A 19,854-nucleotide genomic window follows, 5' to 3' on the forward strand; every position below is an offset into this window, starting at 1 on the left:
AATATCGGAAGAAAAAGCAAAGAAAATAGACGAACCAATTACGATAAAGGAATTTTCGGATGCCCTAAAAACATTAAAATTGGGCAAAGCACCAGGCCCTGACGGGTTTAGTCTAACATATTATAGGATGTTCTCGGAGAAACTAGCACATAGATTTATAACAGCTTTCAACTCCCTGCGGGAAGGAAAAAAAATACCAAACGAAACATTGCTGGCACATATAGTAGTTATTCCCAAAGAAGGGAAGGACCCCTCTCAATGTGCCAGCTATCGTCCCATATCATTGCTGAACGTGGACCTAAAGGTATTTACAAAAATTTTAGCCCAAAGGATAATAGAATGTATACCAGACCTGATACATCCTGACCAAGTGGGATTTATACCAGGCAGGGAGGGCAGAGAGAATACACAGCGAGTGGTAAACGCAATATATCTAGCCCAAAAAGAAAAAAAGCCAATGATATTAGTAGCCAGTGATGCAGAAAAAGCGTTTGATCGCGTTGAATGGCTGTTTCTAAAAGCAACGCTGCAACACATTGGATTAGGAGAAGGGATGATGAGCTGGTTTACGAATCTATATTCATATCCAAGTGCGAAAGTTAAAATAGAAGGTAAAACATCCGAACCATTTGACATTCGAAACGGGACAAGACAGGGATGCCCACTATCACCCATAATTTTTGTTTTGACAATGGAGCCTTTCCTAAGGAAAATATGTGCTAATGTTAATATTAGGGGAATAGCAACAAAGGAAGAGGTACAGAAAGTGGCGGCATACGCGGACGATCTAATTTTTTTTATAACATCCCCAGTCATTTCCCTACCTCCCCTAATGGCAGAAATAGGAGAATATGGAAGTCTGTCCAACTTCAAAGTTAACTATGGGAAAACAGAGGCACTAGGAATAGAAGTAAAAGTGGAAATATTGGAACAGATTAAAACTCATTTTGGCTTTAGGTGGACAGACTCTCATGTAACCTATCTGGGAACAAAGATAACAGGAAATCTGAATAGACTATTCGAAGTTAATCATGTATCATTGGCCAGGCGAATAAAATCAGACCTAGATAGATGGGACAAAGGAATATTCACATGGTTCGGGCGGACAAACATATTAAAGATGAACGTGCTTCCAAAAATTTTATATCTAATACAAGCCTTGCCAATTAAGATTCCACAAAGTTTTTTAAGAGACCTAAGATCAAGATTCCTGAAATTCATCTGGGCAGGGAAACCAGCTAGGGTAAGTAGAACTATCTTGGCACTACCTAAAGGAGAAGGAGGGATTGGATTCCCAGACTTAATAAAATACCAGGAAGCAGCACACCTAACTAAAGTAGTGGAATGGTGCGGACAGAATAAAAAACCCTCGATAAGAATGGAACAAGCGACAGTAGAGGTCCCATTAGAAGGAATGGCATGGATCCCAGACAGCGAAATAACAACAGAGATAAAGAAACATCCAATGATAGGAGCTACCAGACAGATTACTAAAAAGATCTTTGAAAGAACGATGATATCAAAATACCCTAGCCCAATGACACCGGTTTTAGGGACGATGGCATTTCAAGTAGGATTGATAGACCCAAGGTTTAAGGCCCTGCGACAGAGGGGGATAAGTAGAATTATACATTTCTCAAAAGATAATCGACTGATGACAAGGAGAGAGATCGAAAGAGAAGGTATACCAGAATTAGACTTTCTAAGGCAGCTCCAATTAGAAGCATTCCTTCGAATAAAGGCAGACACCTTCTCAGAAATAAGACCCCCGTCTAAATTCGAACGGATCTGTCTGGATGGGAACATAGTAAGACACTCTCTGTCTTATTTTTATGCAACGTTAATTAAACTAGACAGACCACAAGAATTCACGTTCATACGAGCCTGGGAGAGAGATCTTGGACTAACATTCACCCAAGAACAAAAAGACAGGATATTTCGATTTACCCATAAGGCGTCAGTGGCTAGTAAGTATGAGGAAGGGGGATACAAAATACTGACAAGATGGTACAGAACACCAGCGGTATTACACCGAATATATCCAGAGACTTCAGATATCTGCTGGAGATGTCTTGAAGCGGAAGGGACACTGGTACATATTTGGTGGGAATGCAGGAAAATAAAAGAATTTTGGAAAACGATAATAGAAACAATTAATATAATCACGGGAATTAACTTAACGGATAAACCATCGACAGTTCTATTACTAGACATCCCACTGTCAACGGAAAAATATAAAAACTCGCTGATAAGACATCTTATTATAGCAGCTAGAGCGTGTATCCCTGCCTTGTGGAAACAGGAGACTCCCCCATCGAAAGCACAATGGCTTGCGAAAGTAGCAGAGATACAATTAATGGAAAACTTAACACTGGCATTGAAAGACCAAGATGAGAGATACCAGGAGATATGGGCTCCTTATGTGAGATACAGGGAGGGGTAGGGGGACGGGAGGATGCGAATGGCCAGCAGAAAATTTTAAAATTTCAATGTCCTTGGGTTTTTTTTTTTTTTTTTTTTTTTTTTTTTTTTCTCTAGGTGGGTGGTAAGGGGAGGGGGGATAACGGGTAACAAAAGACAGAAAGAAAGTGAGGAAAATGGAAAGTATTATGATTACAGGATAAAAGTGGGAGGAGGATTAGGAGGTAAATATCCATCTTACTCCCAATTTTTTTTGATGATATTGAAATGTTATATGCTGTAATGCGTAATTCTTGAAATAAACAAAGAATTGTAAAAAAAAAAAAGAAGGGTGGGTTAGGTTAGGGCAGTGTTTCTCAATTCCAGTCCTCAGGCCCCCCCAACAGGTCAGGTTTTCAGGATTTCCCTCAGATGAAAAGGCTGTGGTGATTACTAAGGCAGTGAAACTGATCAAATCACCTGTGCAAAAAAATGGAAATCCTGAAAACATGACCTGTTGGGGGGGCCTGAGGACTGGAATTGAGAAACACTGGGTTAGGGGAAGGGGCAAAATGGGTAAATGAACATTATTTTAAACTGCACTTATCCTTTAAGACAACTGCAAATCTGCAGCTTGTACCTTCCTGTGACAACTAGGGAACCAACCGATGTTTTTTCGGTGCCGATACGATACCGATATTTTTAGCCACCTCTCAGGTCGATATTCTTTACATTAAAAAAAAAAAAGTTACACTTTTATTTTTATCACTGTCACAAGGAATGTAAACATCCCTTGTAACAGTAATAGGCAGTGACAGGTACTCTTTATGGAGGGATCGGGGATCTATAAGACCCCAAACCCCTCCACAGCACTTGAAAGTATTCAAGACGTCAAGATCTGCATTTTTGAAAACTTTATTTTTTTTAGATCTGGCGCCTTTAAGATGCCAGTAATCCGGGAAGTGATGTCATGACATCGCTTCCGGGTTACTAAATCCGAGACCCGAACGAAGCATCGGGTTTGTTTGGGTCTTCGGCCAGCTGGCTGGTTCCTCTGGCTTCCCGTTGGGACAGGAGAGCCCGGGCGAGCTCCAGAAGAACAGCCAAGAAGCTGCTGAGCCGTATCGGTTGTTATTACAATAAAGCCGCCCGCTCTAAAGAATGGTACCTGCAGCCCAGGCTGCCATCAGGGGGGTACCGGAAGTACACCTGCCAGGAGGTCCCCAGGGGCCTGTATGGCAACCCCACTTTTTTTAAACCTTTTTTTTTTTTATTAAAAAAAAATAAATATATTATATATATTTTTTTGGTTTCTTTTTTTTCCCTTTTTATTAAAGGGCCCGGAGGTCCCCAGGACCCTGGATGGCAACCCCCCTTTTTTTTATACATTCTTTTTTATTTTATTTTTTGTTTTTATTAAAGGGCCCCGGATGGCAACCCCCCTTTTTTTTTTGTATTTGTTTTTATTAAAGTCCCCAGTGCCCCAGATGGCAACCCCCCCTTTTTTTTTAGATATTTTTTTATTTCTTTTTTGTTTTTTATTGAAGGGCCCAGAGGTCCCCGGATGGCTACCCCCCCCCCCTTTGTTTTTTTAATATACACATTTTTAATTTCTTTTGTAAGGGGCCCAGAGGCACCCCCAATTTGTGGCACCCCCCTGCTTCTCAAATAGCGGCGGCACCCCCCCCCCCCGCAGCATTCGGCCTCAACGATAATCGGTTGATCCCTAGGCGACAGCCACTCCCCAAGTTTCCTGTACAGGCATCTACACAGAAAGTCAGGGAAAATCTCCCCAGCGTGTTCACAGACATAAAAAAGTTTTAACTCTTCCCGCACAAAATTGTCTAGCCTTCAGGAACTTTCTCAGCCATAATAAGCAGCAAAGTGAATCTAGTTTATCTTTCCAGTGTCTTCACACTTACATATTTCTCTAGATACAGAGTGGTGTTGTCCATCAGAGCTTTTACCATTCGCATGAGATAAATAAGCAGTGCCAGGTTATTCTGCACAACATTCACACGCACCTATATTTAAAAAAAAAAAAAAAAAAAAAAAAAGGATAAAGGTCATGTTTACAAATCAAAAATGGGCACAGAGCTTTGAAAGTGAAACATCAGTAACATGAGAAACCAGAATACATCATTATAAAGGCTCAAGCTGGACATTAAAAAGTGTAACATTGGACCAACAGCTGAAACAAGTATATTGGGCACTATAGTTGTCATTCAGTTCAGCCTGTCTTGTGATTCATGCAAAAAATAAAAATAAACTGCGCTTGGCGCCTGTCACAAATCCAGACTGCTGCGACCGTTATATATTCGAATACTAGATAAACATTTTTTGTGAAAAAATGGTGCGCTGTCCAATCAAAAAAGAAACAAGATTTCAAAAACTATAACCAATATTATATATTTTTTTCTTTAACCACTAGCCGACCGCGCACCGTCATTATACGGCGGCAGGTCGGCTCTCCAGGGCGAGAGCCCGTAGCTATACGGCGGCTCTTTGAGCCGCCACTAGGGGGCGCGTGCGCGCCGCCGGAGGCGCGCCCCCGACTCCCGTGCGTGCGCCCGGCGGGCGCGATCGCCGCCGGGCACACGCGATCGCTCGTTACAGAGCGGGGACCGGGAGCTGTGTGTGTAAACACACAGCTCCCGGTCCTGTCAGCGGGGGAAATGCTGATTTTCTGTTCATACAATGTATGAACAGATGATCAGTGTTTCCCCTAGTACGGCCACCCCCCCCCCCCACAGTAAGAACACCCAGGGACATACTTAACCCCTTCCCCGCCCCCTAGTGTTAACCCCTTCACTGCCAGTGGCATTTTTATAGTAATCCAATGCATTTTTATAGCACGGATCGCTATAAAAATGCCAATGGTCCCAAAAATGTGTCAAAAGTGTCCGAAGTGTCCGCCATAATGTCGCAGTACCGAAAAAAAAATCGCTGATCGCCGCCATTACTATTAAAAAAATATATTAATAAAAATGCCATAAAAATACCCCCTATTTTGTAAACGATATAACTTTTGCGCAAACCAATCAATAAACGCTTATTGCGATTTTTTTTTACGAAAAATATGTAGACGAATACGTATCGGCCTAAACTGAGGAAAAAAAAAAAGTTTTTTTATATATTTTTGGGGGATATTTATTATAGCAAAAAGTAAAAAATATTAATTTTTTTCAAAATTGTCGCTCTATTTTTGTTTATAACGCAAAAAATAAAAACCTCAGAGGAGATCAAATACCACCAAAAGAAAGCTCTATTTGTGGGAAAAAAAGGACGCCAATTTTGTTTGGGAGCCACGTCACACGACCGCGCAATTGTCAGTTAAAGCGGCGCAGTCCCGAATCGCAAAAAGTGCTCTGGTCTTTGACCAGCAATATGGTCCGGGGGTTAAGTGGTTAAAAAGTGTTAATAAACCCACAACAGTAAAATCAGTCTGTATATGCAGTAAAGTATGCTTGTTATACTCACTCTGGAACTTAAGGGGTTAATCCTCTGCATTGTGTAAAACGCAGATCCTCCCCCCTCCTGCACTGTCTATCTGGGGAAGGCTAGCTAACACAGGCAGGGTAGCCAACCTGCACATGCTCAGTTGTGTCTTTTATGCTGGAGAGAACATCTACTTGTTCTCAGAGATAGCCAGGTCAAATGATATGGACATCAAACACGTGGGCGTGTATACAGGCTAAAGGGAAATCTCCTCCTTCCTGAACTCTCAGCACTGGAGAACATTTTTTCATCTTTCCATCTATTAAATCTTCTGCCCTGGTGGTTTTACCTTTGGATATTATAACATTTTTTTTCTGCCAGTAAATTCCATATACAGCCCACTTCTGGTTTCTAGTCTGGTCATTAGTCTAGGCTTATGACATCATGCACAGCTCTCTCTCTCCTGAGAGTTTGGCAGGAAGGGAGGGGGATGAGCCATAAGAGGGCCAATGAGCGCTGCAGCGCTGGAGGTGTGCCTCTGTGTAAATCCAGGAAGTGCCCACAGTTAACCACTTAAGGACCGCCTCCTGGACATATACATCGGCAGAATGGCACGGCTGGGCACAAGCAGGTACGTCCTCTTTAAGTGCCCAGCCGTGGGTCGCGGGCGCGCTCCCGCGACCCGGTCCGAAGCTCTGTGACTGCGGGACCTGCTGGACCCGATCGCCGCTGGAGTCCCGCGATCGGTCCCCGGAGCTGAAGAACGGGGAGAGCTGTGTGTAAACACAGCTTCCCCGTTCTTCACTGTGGCGCCGTCATCGATCGTGTGTTCCCTTTTATAGGGAATCACAATCAATGACATCACACCTACAGCCACACCCCCTACAGTTAGAAACACAGATGAGGTCATACATAACCACAAGGGGGCGCTGATGGGGTTAACTCTCAAACTGCAATTGTCATTTTCACAGTAAACAATGCATTTTAAATGCATTTTTTGCTGTGAAAATGACAATGGTCCCAAAAATTTGCCAAAATTGTCCGCCATAATGTCGCAGTCACGAAAAAAAAAAAAAAAAAAAAAAAAATCGCTGATCGCCGCCATTAGTAGTAAAACAAATTTTTTTTTTATAAAAATGCAATAAAACTATCCCCTATTTTGTAAATGCTATAAATTTTGCGCAAACCAACTGATACCAAAAATAGGTAGAAGAATACGTATCGGCCTAAACTGAGGGAAAAAAATATTTTTTATATATTTTTTCAAAATTCTCGCTCTATTTTTGTTTAAAGCGCAAAAAATAAAAACCGCAGAGGTGATCAAATACCACCAAAAGAAAGCTCTATTTGTGGGAAAAAAGGACACCAATTTTGTTTGGGAGCCACGTCGCACGACCGCGCAATTGTCAGTTAAAGCGACGCAGTGCCGAATCGCAAAAACTGGCCGGGTCCTCTAGCTGCCTAAAGGTCCAGGTCTTAAGTGGTTAAAATGGCTGCAGCCAGACTCAGGGGAGGGAAATTTCTTGCAGCATATTTGGCATGTACAGAATCACAGTATATATAAAAAATATGCAAAGTGGTTGGAGGGAAGCTTCAGAATGGCAAATATGTTTTTATTACAAATTATGTAAGCAGACTGTAGTTCCTCTGTATGACAGTTTTCTTATATGATGCAGCTGGACTGCTAAAATAAAAGGAGTACACCTCGATGCACAATACTCACCCCTTCTGATATGAAAGTGCTGAACCGAGGAAGCATCTGATACAGGCCAGGGTCAGTGGCAATACTCTGTAGTGCTTCCTGCAGAAAATAAAATGGACAGAATACAAGAGTCACATACGCTCTCACAATCCTAAGAAACCACCAAAGTCTTTATGCTCTTTTCATTTCTCCTTGTCAAAAGATCTTTATTATGCGATTCAGAAAAAATTGTACAACTAACACATAACAAATACATTACATAGGGGAGAAACTCCATTCCGCATATACAATAAATATTCATTGGATTAATATACTAACTAATACAATAATTGATAAAATAAATATTAGTTACTATCGATAACATAGGCAGGAAGCTATAAATCGATTCTCATCACAATAACTTCTTGTATTAGTCTTCATTTCCACTGGTGTTTTTACAGCCACTTTTCTGAGCGTTTTTTACAGCTTAAAAACGCCTGTCCATGTTATTCTATGGCATCATGCCCACATAGACGTTTTTGAGCTGCAAATGGCATAGGCGTTTTTGAGCTGTAAAAAAAACGCAGGACCAGGGCGTTCTGAAGCTCCAGAGTAGAGCTGTAAAAACGCCAGACGTTAAAAAACGCTCAAAAACGCGCGAGAACGCTCGAAAACGCTCAAAAACGCGACCGCGGCATTTTTAAAGCTGCAGCTCACAAAAAAAATTTTTTTTTTTTACAAAATAAACCTGGACAGGCGTTTTTAAGCTGTAAAAAAGCCTAACAAGAGTGGCTGTAAAAACGCCAGTGGAAATGAAGCCTTAAAGCGGGGGTTCACCCAAAAAATACACTTTTTAACATTACATTCAGCCGAGTTGTCCTAATGACAATCGGCTGTTTTTTTTTTTTCCCGTACATACCGACTTTCCGCTTCCCGGTATGTCTTCTTCGGGACTGGGCGTTCCCATCCGATTGACAGGCTTCCGACCGGCGCATACAGCGCGTCACGGGTTGCCGAAAGAAGCCAAACGTTGGTGCGGCTCTATACGGTGCCTGCGCACCGACGTTCGGCTTCTTTCGGCAACTCGTGAGGCGCAGTATGCGACGGTCGGAAGCCTGTCAATCAGATAGGAACGCCCAGTCCCGTAAAGACATACCCGGAAGCGGCAGGGAAAGTCGGTATGTACGAATAAGAAAAAAAAACAGCCGATTGTCATTAGGACAACTCGGCTGAATGTAATGTTAAAAATTTATTTTTTGGGTGAACCTCCACTTTAATAAATTCCTAAGTTAGAATTTCGGTTAGTACAAATAAATATCAAGCTAATAATGAGAGTTTCGAAAACATAGTAGTGAATCAAAAACAAAAAAAAAAAAGTAAAAAGAAAAACCGAGAAAAAGAGATGGGGGGGGGGGGGGGAGTGGGTAAAATAAAGGAGTCTGCGGGACTAGGCCGAGATCTACTGCCACCGACTAAAAAGTATAATAGGTATTTACAATGCTTAGGCGCTCTTTTCAATTTCTCATGTTGAGCGCTAAAATTATATTCCACTGGCAAGACTCTCACCTATATAATTATTCATCAATTACACAGAAAGGATTTTCTATTCCTCCCATTACCTAAAAGTAAACTTGGCTTTCTAGCAATCCCTCAACTTAAAATTTCCAATGTCTCCTCCTCTCTCCTACAAATCTTTTGTCACCATGTAATCAACCCCAATATATCCCACAACCATTGTCATCTCATCTATTTTGCCTATTGTACCAGCAGAGTCCTCTTCTATGTTTTTTTTTTTTACATCTTTGTATAGGCTTTTGTCTAAAGACTTTAGCCCGGATTCAGATACAATTGCCTAACTATATGCAGGCGTAGCGTATCTCATATACGCTACGCCGCTGTAACTTTGAGAGGCGAGTCACGTATTCAGAAAGAACTTGCGCCCGAAGTTACGGCGGCGTAGAGTATATGGGCCGGCGTATGCCCGCCTAATTCAAATTAACCAGGCAGTGGGCGTGTTGTATTGAAATGAGCCGTGACCCCATGCAAATGAGGGGCCGAACGAATGACGCATGCGCGCGCATGCTCAGAGTCACGTCGCAAATACTCCCCAAGATACGCCGGCTCAATGCTTAGTCGACGTGAACGTTAACTTACGCCCAGCCCCATTCACGTATGACTTATGCAAACGACGTAAAATACGACGCTGTTCCGACGCCCATACCTTAACATGACTTACCTCTGCTTTATGAGGGGGTAAAGTAACGCCGGACCGACGCCTTACGTAAACGGCGGAGCTAAATCCGACGGGCGCAAGTACATTTCTGAATCGGCGTATCTACCTCATTTGCATATTCTACGCGTAAATCTACGGAAGCGCCCCTAGCGGCCAGCGTAAATATGCACCCAAGATATGACGGCGTAAGAGACTTACGTCAGTCGTATCTTGGAAAGAAACGAACGTAAATGCCTTTCTGAATAGGCGTAAAGATGCGACGGTGCACATATAAAATTACGGCGGCGTATCTGGAGATACGCCGCCGTAAATCCTTTCTGAATCCGGGCCCTAACTTTTATACTCTTGCTAATGAGTAGTGCTGTGCAATAATTTGTAGCTTTATTTTTGTTAATAAGGATAATGTATCTAGAAAGCAGTCAAGTGTCTGTCATGCGCAGTACGTTGCAAAAAAAGAAGCAGACAGAACAGATGAACAACATCTATGACAAAACGCGTAGGGCGGAGCGACACGTTGACGTCACCAATCCCACACGTGCTCTAGAAGGACGGCTTTGTTTGTGTAGCGGTCGATACACTTAAAACAAAAGGCGCAATTTACCAGTGATAGTTGCAAGTGCATTATTTTACCTTTAATAAACGTTATAGGGATTTTACACTATGTGAAGCACTTTTTTTCTTTAAAAAATCGACAGACTTGTTTGGTGCCAAAGAGTGATCCCTGCAGGAGACCATCTGGATCAGGAGAAAGGCCTGGGCTGGGTTAAAGCCACAAGCGCATTTGATCCCCTGTAATGAGGGATCAATTGAAGTTGGTAAGCAAGCAATCCTGCCGATTGGTGAAGGCACGGACTTTTAAGGATCACTATGGTGGTGGATGGTGTAGATCAGGGGTGTCAAACTCAATTTCATTGTGGACCACATCAACATTATGATTGCCCTCAAAAGGGCCGATTGTATCTGTAAGATTAGATGTCCAGCACATCCCCTCCCCTTACATTAGATGTCAAGAGCCACCCCACCATCAGAAGTTGAGTCCCCCACTCTCCCTTACATCACAGTGCACCCCCCTTTCCTTATGCTGCTGCTGGGAAGAAGCTGGATGCATTGCTTGAAAGCAGAAAGTAAGGGTCTGGAGTAGGACCAGAGGAGTGCTGGAGCTCTCCTGCAGCTGCGGGAGCTCTCCTGCAGCTGCAGGAGAGGTGCGAGGGTCACATGAAATGGCCTGGAGGGCCGGCTTTGGCCCGCGGGCCTTGTGTTTGACACCTGTGGTGTAGAGTGACACCAGAAATATCACATTATTTGTGGACTATTTTCAATTATTTGCATTACACTTGATTTGTGCACACAATCGTTTAGCACAACCTATATGTTTTTATGAGCCATACAATTCAGTTTGGAGTATTACAGGCCCTTCCTGTGGAGTTTACAATCTAAAAATGATCATGCGTCTACATACCGCTCTCTTGGCTTCACAGGAACCAACGCACGCCTCTGTAATCTCCTTGTAATACAACTGCTGTTCTACGGACAACTCGTGTATGCTGCGTGGCTTTAGCTTCAGAGGTGCACCTTCTATAATGGTGTTCTTCTTCTCCTTAACTGGGTGATAGAAAAAGACAGGTAAGTGACCAGCTGATAGTTAGACTGAGGGTCCAATATACACAGAGATGACCTTTACCCTCAACAGCATTTGCCCCTTGTCCTTTCCGCCCAGCCTCTTCTTGTCCTGGCTTGGCAGCCTTCAAGGGCTCAGTGGCCTCCATCTTCTGCTGCTCCTTCGGGACTGCAGGGAGAAAAAAAAAAGGGCATAAGTGAATCATACTGGCATACAAAATAGAAGTGCCAGAGGTAGAAGCAGATGAAGAGCAATCCAAAAAAAAAAAAAAAAAAGAGAAGGTAAGAAGGAGGAACCACATGATTAAAAAGAAAGAACAAAGTAATAGCCGGGAGACAGAAAGAAAAAAGAAAAAGGAGGGAGAAGAAAAAGAAAAAGAAAAAGAAAGAAGAAGAAGAAAAAGAAAAAGAAAAAAGGAGGAAGAAGAAAAAGAAAAAAGGAGGAAGAAGAAAAAGAAAAAAGGAGGAAGAAGAAAAAGAAAAAAGGAGGAAGAAGAAAAAGAAAAAAGGAGGAAGAAGAAAAAGAAAAAGAAAACGGAGGAAAAAGAAAAAACGGAGGAAAAAGAAAAAACGGAGGAAAAAGAAAACGGAGGAAAAAGAAAAAGGAGGAAAAAGAAAAAGGAGGAAAAAGAAAAAGGAGGAAAAAGAAAAAGGAGGAAAAAGAAAAAGGAGGAAAAAGAAAAAGAAAAAGGAGAAAGAAAAAGAAAAAGGAGAAAGAAGAAAAATAAAAAGGAGAAAGAAGAAAAAGGAGGAAGAAGAAAAAGAAAAAGGAGGAAGAAGAAAAAGAAAAAGAAAAAGGAGGAAGAAGAAAAAGAAAAAGAAGGAAGAAGAAAAAGGAGGAAAAAGAAAAAGGAGGAAAAAGAAAAAGAAAAAGGAGAAAGAAGAAAAATAAAAAAGAGAAAGAAGAAAAAGAAAAAAGAAGAAAAAGAAAAAGGAGGAAGAAGAAAAAGAAAAAGGAGGAAAAAGAAAAAACGGAGGAAGAAGAAAAAGAAAAAGAAGGAAGAAGAAAAAGGAGGAAGAAACAGAAAAGGAGGAAGAAGAAACAGAAAAGGAGGAAGAAGAAACAGAAAAGGAAGAAGAAAGGGGAAAAATAATGGATGAACAAAAGAAGAGGGGTGGAAGAAAAAGGAAAAGGATGGAAAAAAGTAAGGAAGAAAGAAATATGAAAAAAGGGGAAGGATGGAGGAAAGAAGAATGGAAGTTAAAAAGGAAGAAAGACGAAAAGGACAAAAGGCAGGAAAGGAAAAAAAAAAAAAACAACAAGTAGGAGAAGCCCAGAAGAGAAGGAGAATACTGAATAGAGAAATAAAGACTAAAGTCACCTGGAGGGGGGTTCTCTGGGATGGCGGGTTGAACTCCTTCGATACTTAACCAGTGAGCTAGAAAAAAAAAAAAAAAGCACAAAAAACAGGAGATCAGTAATAAAGTAAAAAACTAAAATTCTGTAATTTTTAAAGAGTAAAATACATGTACATACACTATTGATGTGCAAGAAGTATAGTGTGCTCCTACCGTTCCCTTTGGTATGACAACACACTGGGGGGGTGTTTATTTACTAAAACTGGAGAGTGAAAAATCTGGTGCAGCTTTTGTCAGAGCGTAAAGCGGAGATCCACCCAAAAGTGGAAGCTCCATTTATCGGTCTCCCTCCACTTTTGTCAATGCACACCATATGGTAGCTGAGGCTACATACCAGTGGGTGCGCCCGTTAGTGTAGAAATTTAATTGTTTGGGCCAGCTTGGCCCAAACTAGCTAAAAAGGGACAGTAAAGCCTCGTACACACGATCGGATTTTCCGAACACAAATGTGTGATGGCAGGGTTTTGTCTGATAAGCCGACCGTTTTTATTCTCCATCGGACAATTGCTGTCGGAATTTCCGACAACGAATGTTGGATAGCATGCTTTCAAATTTTCCTACAACAAATGTGTGATGTCGGATTATCTGATCGTGTGAACACAAGTGCGTCGGAAAAAAAATCCAAAGTACAAACACGCATGCTCCGAGCCAATGCTAACCATAATACAACATTAGCAGAAGTTGCCTAAAGGGTGGCGCTAAAGAGCTGAAAAAACACGTAGTTTTGTGTATGTTGGCTGAAAAAGTTCTGCCGTCTGTATGCATTCCAAGTTCACGGCCAACGCCCTTCGCACAAAATTTAGGAAACATCAACTTTAGGAAACATTGGAAATGCTTGCTCAAAAGTGCTTTAGGGGGAGTCCAGCCAAAGCTTGTTTGGCTGGACTTATCCAATGGATCACAGGAGAGCAGTTCATTATGCACTCATGAGACCCGTTTCCAGCAGAGAGTGGGTTGAAGTCCACTCTCTGCTGACGTCACCGCTGTCAGTCCAGGCACCGCATCATCACGATTAGAGTTGTCCCGATACCGATACTAGTATCGGTATCGGGACCGATACCAAGCATTTGCCCGAGTACTTGTACTTGGGCAAATGCTCCCGATGCTTCACCCGATACTTGTCCTGTGTCCTCCTCCAGCCCCCCCTCCGTTTTGCTGCAGTCTCTCTCCCTCTGTGCCCCCCCCCCCCGCCGTGTTTTCCTTCTCCTTCGTGTCCCCCGCCGTTTCCTTCTCCCCCCCCCCCGTGCGTCCCCCGCTGTTTCCTCCTTCTCCGCGTGCCCCCGCCGCTGTTTCCTTCTCTCCTCCGTGTCCCCCGCTGTTTCCTTCTCTCCTCCGTGTCCCCCGCTGTTTCCTTCTCTCTTCCGTGTCCCCCGCTGTTTCCTCCTCTCCTCCGTGCCCCCCCGCTGTTTCCTTCTCTCCTCTGTCCCCCCCCACTGTTTCCTTCTCTCCCCTGTGCGTCCCCGGAACTGTCAGGATGGAGAGCGGCGGTAGGAGCCAGTAAACTCGGCTCCTTACTGTTCCGAATGGACAGAGTCAGCGATGACTCTGTCCATTCACAGAACTGAAACATCGTAAACTGTGATTACAATGTTTCAGTTTATGAATGAAGAGAAGCCGCTGTCTTCTCTCCTTTCATTTTCAGCGTAGCTAATGCTGCTGAGAAAGGGACAGGGGAACATGTGTCCCTAGTCCCTTTCTCTGTCTTAAAGGGGAGATGTCAGAGGTCTGTTAAGACCCCTGATATCTCACCAAAGCCCCCCCAACAGGGCTGATTAAAAAAAAAAAAAAAAAAAATATTGCAATAAATAAATAAAATAATAAAATAAAAATGTAAATAGTAATAAAAAATTAAAAAAACACACTGACAATCCCCTACCCCCCCCCTCTTAAAAAAAAAAAACACGCCACAAACACGCCACTGTAAAAAATAAAAATAAAGTAAAAAAAACAAACAAAAGAAAAAAACGCCACGGTCACATCACATTAACAAAAAAAAAAAAAAAAAGAAGTATCAGTATTCGGTATCGGCAAGTACTTGAAAAAGAGTATCGGTACTTGAACTCGGTCTTAAAAAAGTGGTATCGGGACAACCCTAATCACGACAATGGAAGTTGGGATCCGCAAGGTACCTGGACTGACACCCAGCTCAGCCTCCCAGCATGCTGCTGAGAGCCCTGAGCCGGCCGCCCCCACCCCCTCCTCGCTTTGTTAATAGGATCGCAGGGCTGTGGAGGGAGAAGAGCAGAGAGCTGTGACTGATATCTCCCTGAGCAGAGAGCTGTAGACTATGAAAACCGTGCGATCAGTGGAGTTTGCTCGCTCGGTTCTCCGTGCAGAGGCGCCGGAGGACACATGCAGCATCAGAACAATGCTGCATCCACCGAGGAATGCATTATTCCTAAAAAAAAAAACCCATTTACTTCTCTTTAAAATACAGTATTAAAGACAGATCCTTTCCTACCTTTCAAGGAGACATCGAGAGGCACACGAGGAAGTGGGGTGCTGATTATATCACACAGATCAACCTCTTTCTCTTCATAGAAGTGCAGCTCCCGCCCTCCACCACTGGCGTAACGGAACGGCAGAAATTCCTTTGCATGGAAACCGTATATAGGCTGCAAGAGAGGACAACATCACTGAAGTAATATACTGTATATAACCAAAAGTAATCAAAGTATCTTCTAGAGCAGGGATATGCAATTAGCGGACCTCCAGCTGTTGCAGAACTACAAGTCCCATGAGGCATAGCAAGACCGACAGCCACAAGCATGACAACCAGAGGCAAAGGCATGATGGGACTTGTAGTTTTGCAACAGCTGGAAGGTCCTCTAATCGCATATCCCTGCTCTAGAGTGAAAGCCAGCATTTTTTTTATTGTTTTTATTACAGTTGGATGGAGTGAAAAAGAAACCTCTGTCAGGCTTTTATGTGTTATATATCCCTGACCCTTTCCATAAGATGTACAGATGTGAAAGTGACCCATAGGAAACCATGATAGATGGACTGTAGTGCGTTTCTGCAAATCCGAAAAACGCACAAAAAAATGTAGAGGTGTGAACCAGGCCTAAAGATACGGTATAGAAGCCGATTGGCTATTATGGTCTGCTGCACCAGATTGTGCACTCTCTCTCTCTCATTTTAGTAAATCAACCCCAGTTCTGCTAATCTGAGGAGGTTGTACAGTGTACATCTATACAGTCTCTTCCTATTGTGTCATTCTGTTACCTCCACATTCTTCAGTTTTAGAGCAGCGTCGATGTCATTGGGGGTAAGTTTCTGCCTCTTACCAACGTGCATGAATTTCATAGCATCCTGCAGGGGAAAAAAAAGAAAAGCGAGTCAGAACTTTGATGGGTGAAGATTATTAAGACTGAACTTTAGGCTAAATATACAGCATGAGCAGATTCACGATCGTACATGCGCCCGGCGTAGGCTACGCCTGGTGCGCGTAAGTTGTACGTACAGCGTAAAGTTATGCCCCATAAAGGAGGTGTAACTCAGCAGCATCCATGCAAAGGGCTGCACCAGGGAACACAAGCCGGCGTATTTTACGTTGTACGTGAATAGGGCTGGGAGTAGGTTACGTTCACGTCGTAGGCAGTGATCCAGCGTATCTTAGGCAGTTGTTCCGACGTGATTGTGAGTATGCGCACTGAGATGCGCCCACGGGACGGCGCATGCGCAGTTGACGATACGTATCTGTCTGGCGCTCGGCCCATCATTTGCATGGGGTCACGCCTCATTAGCATGGCTCACGCCCACTTCCACTTACGCCGACTTACGCCTGAGAAACCCAGCGCAGATTTGGGAGGAAGTGCTTTGTGAATTCAGTGCTTGCCTCTCTGCGCTGCGTCGGTGTAGCGTAAGGGAGATACACTACGGCGGCATAAATATACGCCAGTGTCTGTGAATCCAGGCCCTTGTGTCCATTTACACCCGCATACCTCCAAACTGATAAAAAAAAAAGGGGGGAAGGGGGATCAGTTTCCCTCTGTCTGGGCAGATCGGAGGCCCCATTGAGTACAGCGGGCTGTGTCCATGTCCACTCTACATATGCGGAGCAGACACGAACCTGTCATCTGCCTTTTCCACTCTGCTCAGCGGGGAATCAGCAGACAGACCCCTCACTGAGCAAGCAGATTCTGCCCTGTGTGAAAGGGGCCCTATAGGGGGCTTCACAACAGTAAGGGCTTGTTTACATTTGCAGTTTGGGGAGAAGTAAAACCCCATAGTTGAGACGTGTCTCCCCCTAAACAATTGTATAGTGTCAGGGGTTGCAATGCTGATCCCACCCTATGCCCCAGGGGACCTGTGTGGCCTCCCTGTCACATTCTGTTCCACATTTGGACAGGAGGGGGCGGTGGGGGTGACATACAGGAAAAAAATCCTCTCTATTATCCTCCTGCAACCGCTGAAAGCCGGCTTCTCCTCCTATTTCTCCCGCTGGCATTCAGTTGCTATAGGAGGAAAATCTTCATTATGCTATTCAAAATAAACAATTAGGAATTCTGAACCATTTCATTGCAGCACGCGACCGGCTACCAAATCACTTAAAGTGGATGTAAACCTGATTTTTTTTTTTTTGCTGTCACAATGTAGAGTCAACGATTTCCTATCATCTGTGCCCAGTCTTGCCACAAAGAGTTAATCCAGCTCTGAGCAATCCTCTTATTTTTTCAGTGAATTAAACTTTTGTCCGTTCCGCCCCCTTGCTGTGAGTGATAGGTTATTTACATATCTTACGCACTACCCTGGAGACAGGCATTATTTTTTAATTCCCTTTTCTGAAGTCATGTGGTTACTTTTCTGGATTTTGACTGGATGTTAGTGATCATAGCAGAATTTAGTGTAAGAAATACACAGGACAAAATGCATGTTGACAAGGGGAGTGTAGAGGAGGGTGGAGAGTGTAGAGGAGGGCGGAGAGTGTAGAGGAGGGCCAGAGGAGGGCGGAGAGTGTAGAGGAGGGCGGAGAGTGTAGAGGAGGGCCAGAGGAGGGCGGAGAGTGTAGAGGAGGGCCAGAGGAGGGCGTAGAGTGTAGAGGAGGGCCAGAGGAGGGCGGAGAGTGTAGAGGAGGGCGGAGAGTGTAGAGGAGGGCGGAGAGTGTAGAGGAGGGCCAGAGGAGGGCGGAGAGTGTAGAGGAGGGCGGAGAGTGTAGAGGAGGGCGGAGAGTGTAGAGGAGGGCGGAGAGTGTAGAGGAGGGCCAGAGGAGGGCGGAGAGTGTAGAGGAGGGCCAGAGGAGGGCGTAGAGTGTAGAGGAGGGCCAGAGGAGGGCGGAGAGTGTAGAGGAGGGCGGAGAGTGTAGAGGAGGGCGGAGAGTGTAGAGGAGGGCCAGAGGAGGGCGGAGAGTGTAGAGGAGGGCGGAGAGTGTAGAGGAGGGCGGAGAGTGTAGAGGAGAGCGAAGAGTGTAGAGGAGAGCGGAGAGTGTAGAGGAGGGCGGAGAGTGTAGAAGAGGGCGGAGAGTGTAGAAGAGGGCGGGGAGTGTAGAAGAGGGCGGGGAGTGTAGAAGAGGGCGGGGAGTGTAGAAGAGGGCGGGGAGTGTAGAAGAGGGCGGGGAGTGTAGAAGAGGGCGGGGAGTGTAGAAGAGGGCGGGGAGTGTAGAAGAGGGCGGGGAGTGTAGAAGAGGGCGGGGAGTGTAGAAGAGGGCGGGGAGTGTAGAAGAGGGCGGAGAGTGTAGAAGAGGGCGGAGAGTGTAGAAGAGGGCGGGGAGTGTAGAAGAGGGCGGGGAGTGTAGAAGAGGGCGGGGAGTGTAGAAGAGGGCGGGGAGTGTAGAAGAGGGAGAGGAGTGTAGAAGAGGGCGGGGAGTGTAGAAGAGGGCGGGGAGTGTAGAAGAGGGCGGGGAGTGTACCGACATCATGACTCCACCTACCAAGCTCCAGACAACAGACCCACCCCCAGAATCTGCAGAGGGGAGACATTTGACAGGTAAGGATACATGCAGGAGGCATCTATATCCTTATAGATAACCACAATGGCAGTAGTTTAGAAAGGATGGGAGTGGGTTTACATCCACTTTAAGAGGCCCTTGCTGTTCAAAAGGTTAGGCACCCCTGCTCTAGAAGAACCCTGGTTAATAAATTCTGGACTAGAGGTTCAGAATATCTTAAAAAGTATCTGACTGTGCCCCCCCGCCCATCTCTCTCCAAATGAGGTGACCTCTGACCTGAGTGACTTCCTTAATCCGGAAGCTGACTTCTTGTGTGAGCATCTGGCAGGTCTCCTCTGACATCTGGGACACCCCTATAGACTCTGCAATCACTTTCATGGACTCGCTGGGGAGGAGCGCGTTCCCGATCTTCTTCCCCTCCGCCATAGCAAGGGGGAGTGTCTGGAGAGCCTGGAGGGTGCAAGGAGAAGAAAACAGCATGAACATGGAGGTATAATAGACAATGTGCTCGTTCTCCGTCAACTAAATCCCCCAACTAAGATACCAAGGAAAGACATCATCTCTGGTGGTTGAACAAGGTATAATTTGGAGGTTTTATTGAAGAGTTTTTATAGCAAAACATATCATCTTCCACAAGAATGAATGTACCATTGTATCCCCCCTCCACAATATATAAAAACCCATATTTTATTAATTATATGTTTTTATTTACTTTATTTCCCCCCATTCAACCCACCCCCTCTCGAGTCTCAACTGCGCCCGAACAACAGTTCAGTCCCCTCCTGGAATACTGGCGTTATATATTCCAGCAGGCATTACTTTCCACTATTCATAAAATCAATGACAACATACAAACACGGCGCCAGATCTCTGTCTGTGCATGTGTGAGATCTGACGCAACGTCACTGAGGGTCCGGCTGCAAAAACCAGGAAGAGACGATCGGCTCCCCGTAAAGAAGATGGTGCAGGAAGGGACCTGTAGTAGGAGAGCGGTGCCAGAAAGAGGACAACACAGGGCCCCCCTGGACTTGTAAGTATATTAATGCAGCATAAAAAGAGAACCAAAAAGGGAAAGGGAATGTTAATTTTTTTGGGAGGTTGAAGTTCCTCTTTAAAACACAATGTGTTGCTTCCCCCAAATAATCTAAAGAGTTGTTCCCAAAAACAAAAAACTGTACCCTGTTTCCCCGAAAATAAGCCCTACCTCAAAAATAAGACCTAGCGTTATTTTTGTGGATG

General features: G+C 44.3%; 1 protein-coding gene across 3 annotated transcripts in view; it reads right to left on the minus strand.

The window, feature by feature from the left end:
* The window catches only part of TAF6 (TATA-box binding protein associated factor 6), an 82,968-nt gene that overhangs the window by 19,923 nt on the left and 43,191 nt on the right, over window positions 1-19,854 (minus strand). For all 3 annotated transcript variants that reach the window (XM_040346728.1, XM_040346725.1, XM_040346727.1), the window contains exons 2-9: window positions 18,892-19,065; window positions 15,954-16,040; window positions 15,190-15,343; window positions 12,692-12,748; window positions 11,434-11,538; window positions 11,212-11,354; window positions 7,562-7,639; window positions 4,323-4,424 (exon numbers count right to left, since the gene is read on the minus strand). In XM_040346728.1, the coding sequence (XP_040202662.1) occupies window positions 4,323-4,424; window positions 7,562-7,639; window positions 11,212-11,354; window positions 11,434-11,538; window positions 12,692-12,748; window positions 15,190-15,343; window positions 15,954-16,040; window positions 18,892-19,041 (876 nt within the window). In that variant the 5' untranslated portion in view covers window positions 19,042-19,065. The remainder of the gene's footprint in view (window positions 1-4,322; window positions 4,425-7,561; window positions 7,640-11,211; window positions 11,355-11,433; window positions 11,539-12,691; window positions 12,749-15,189; window positions 15,344-15,953; window positions 16,041-18,891; window positions 19,066-19,854) is intronic.

The sequence above is a fragment of the Rana temporaria genome, chromosome 3 (assembly GCF_905171775.1).
Source record: "Rana temporaria chromosome 3, aRanTem1.1, whole genome shotgun sequence".
Lineage (NCBI taxonomy): Eukaryota > Metazoa > Chordata > Amphibia > Anura > Ranidae > Rana > Rana temporaria.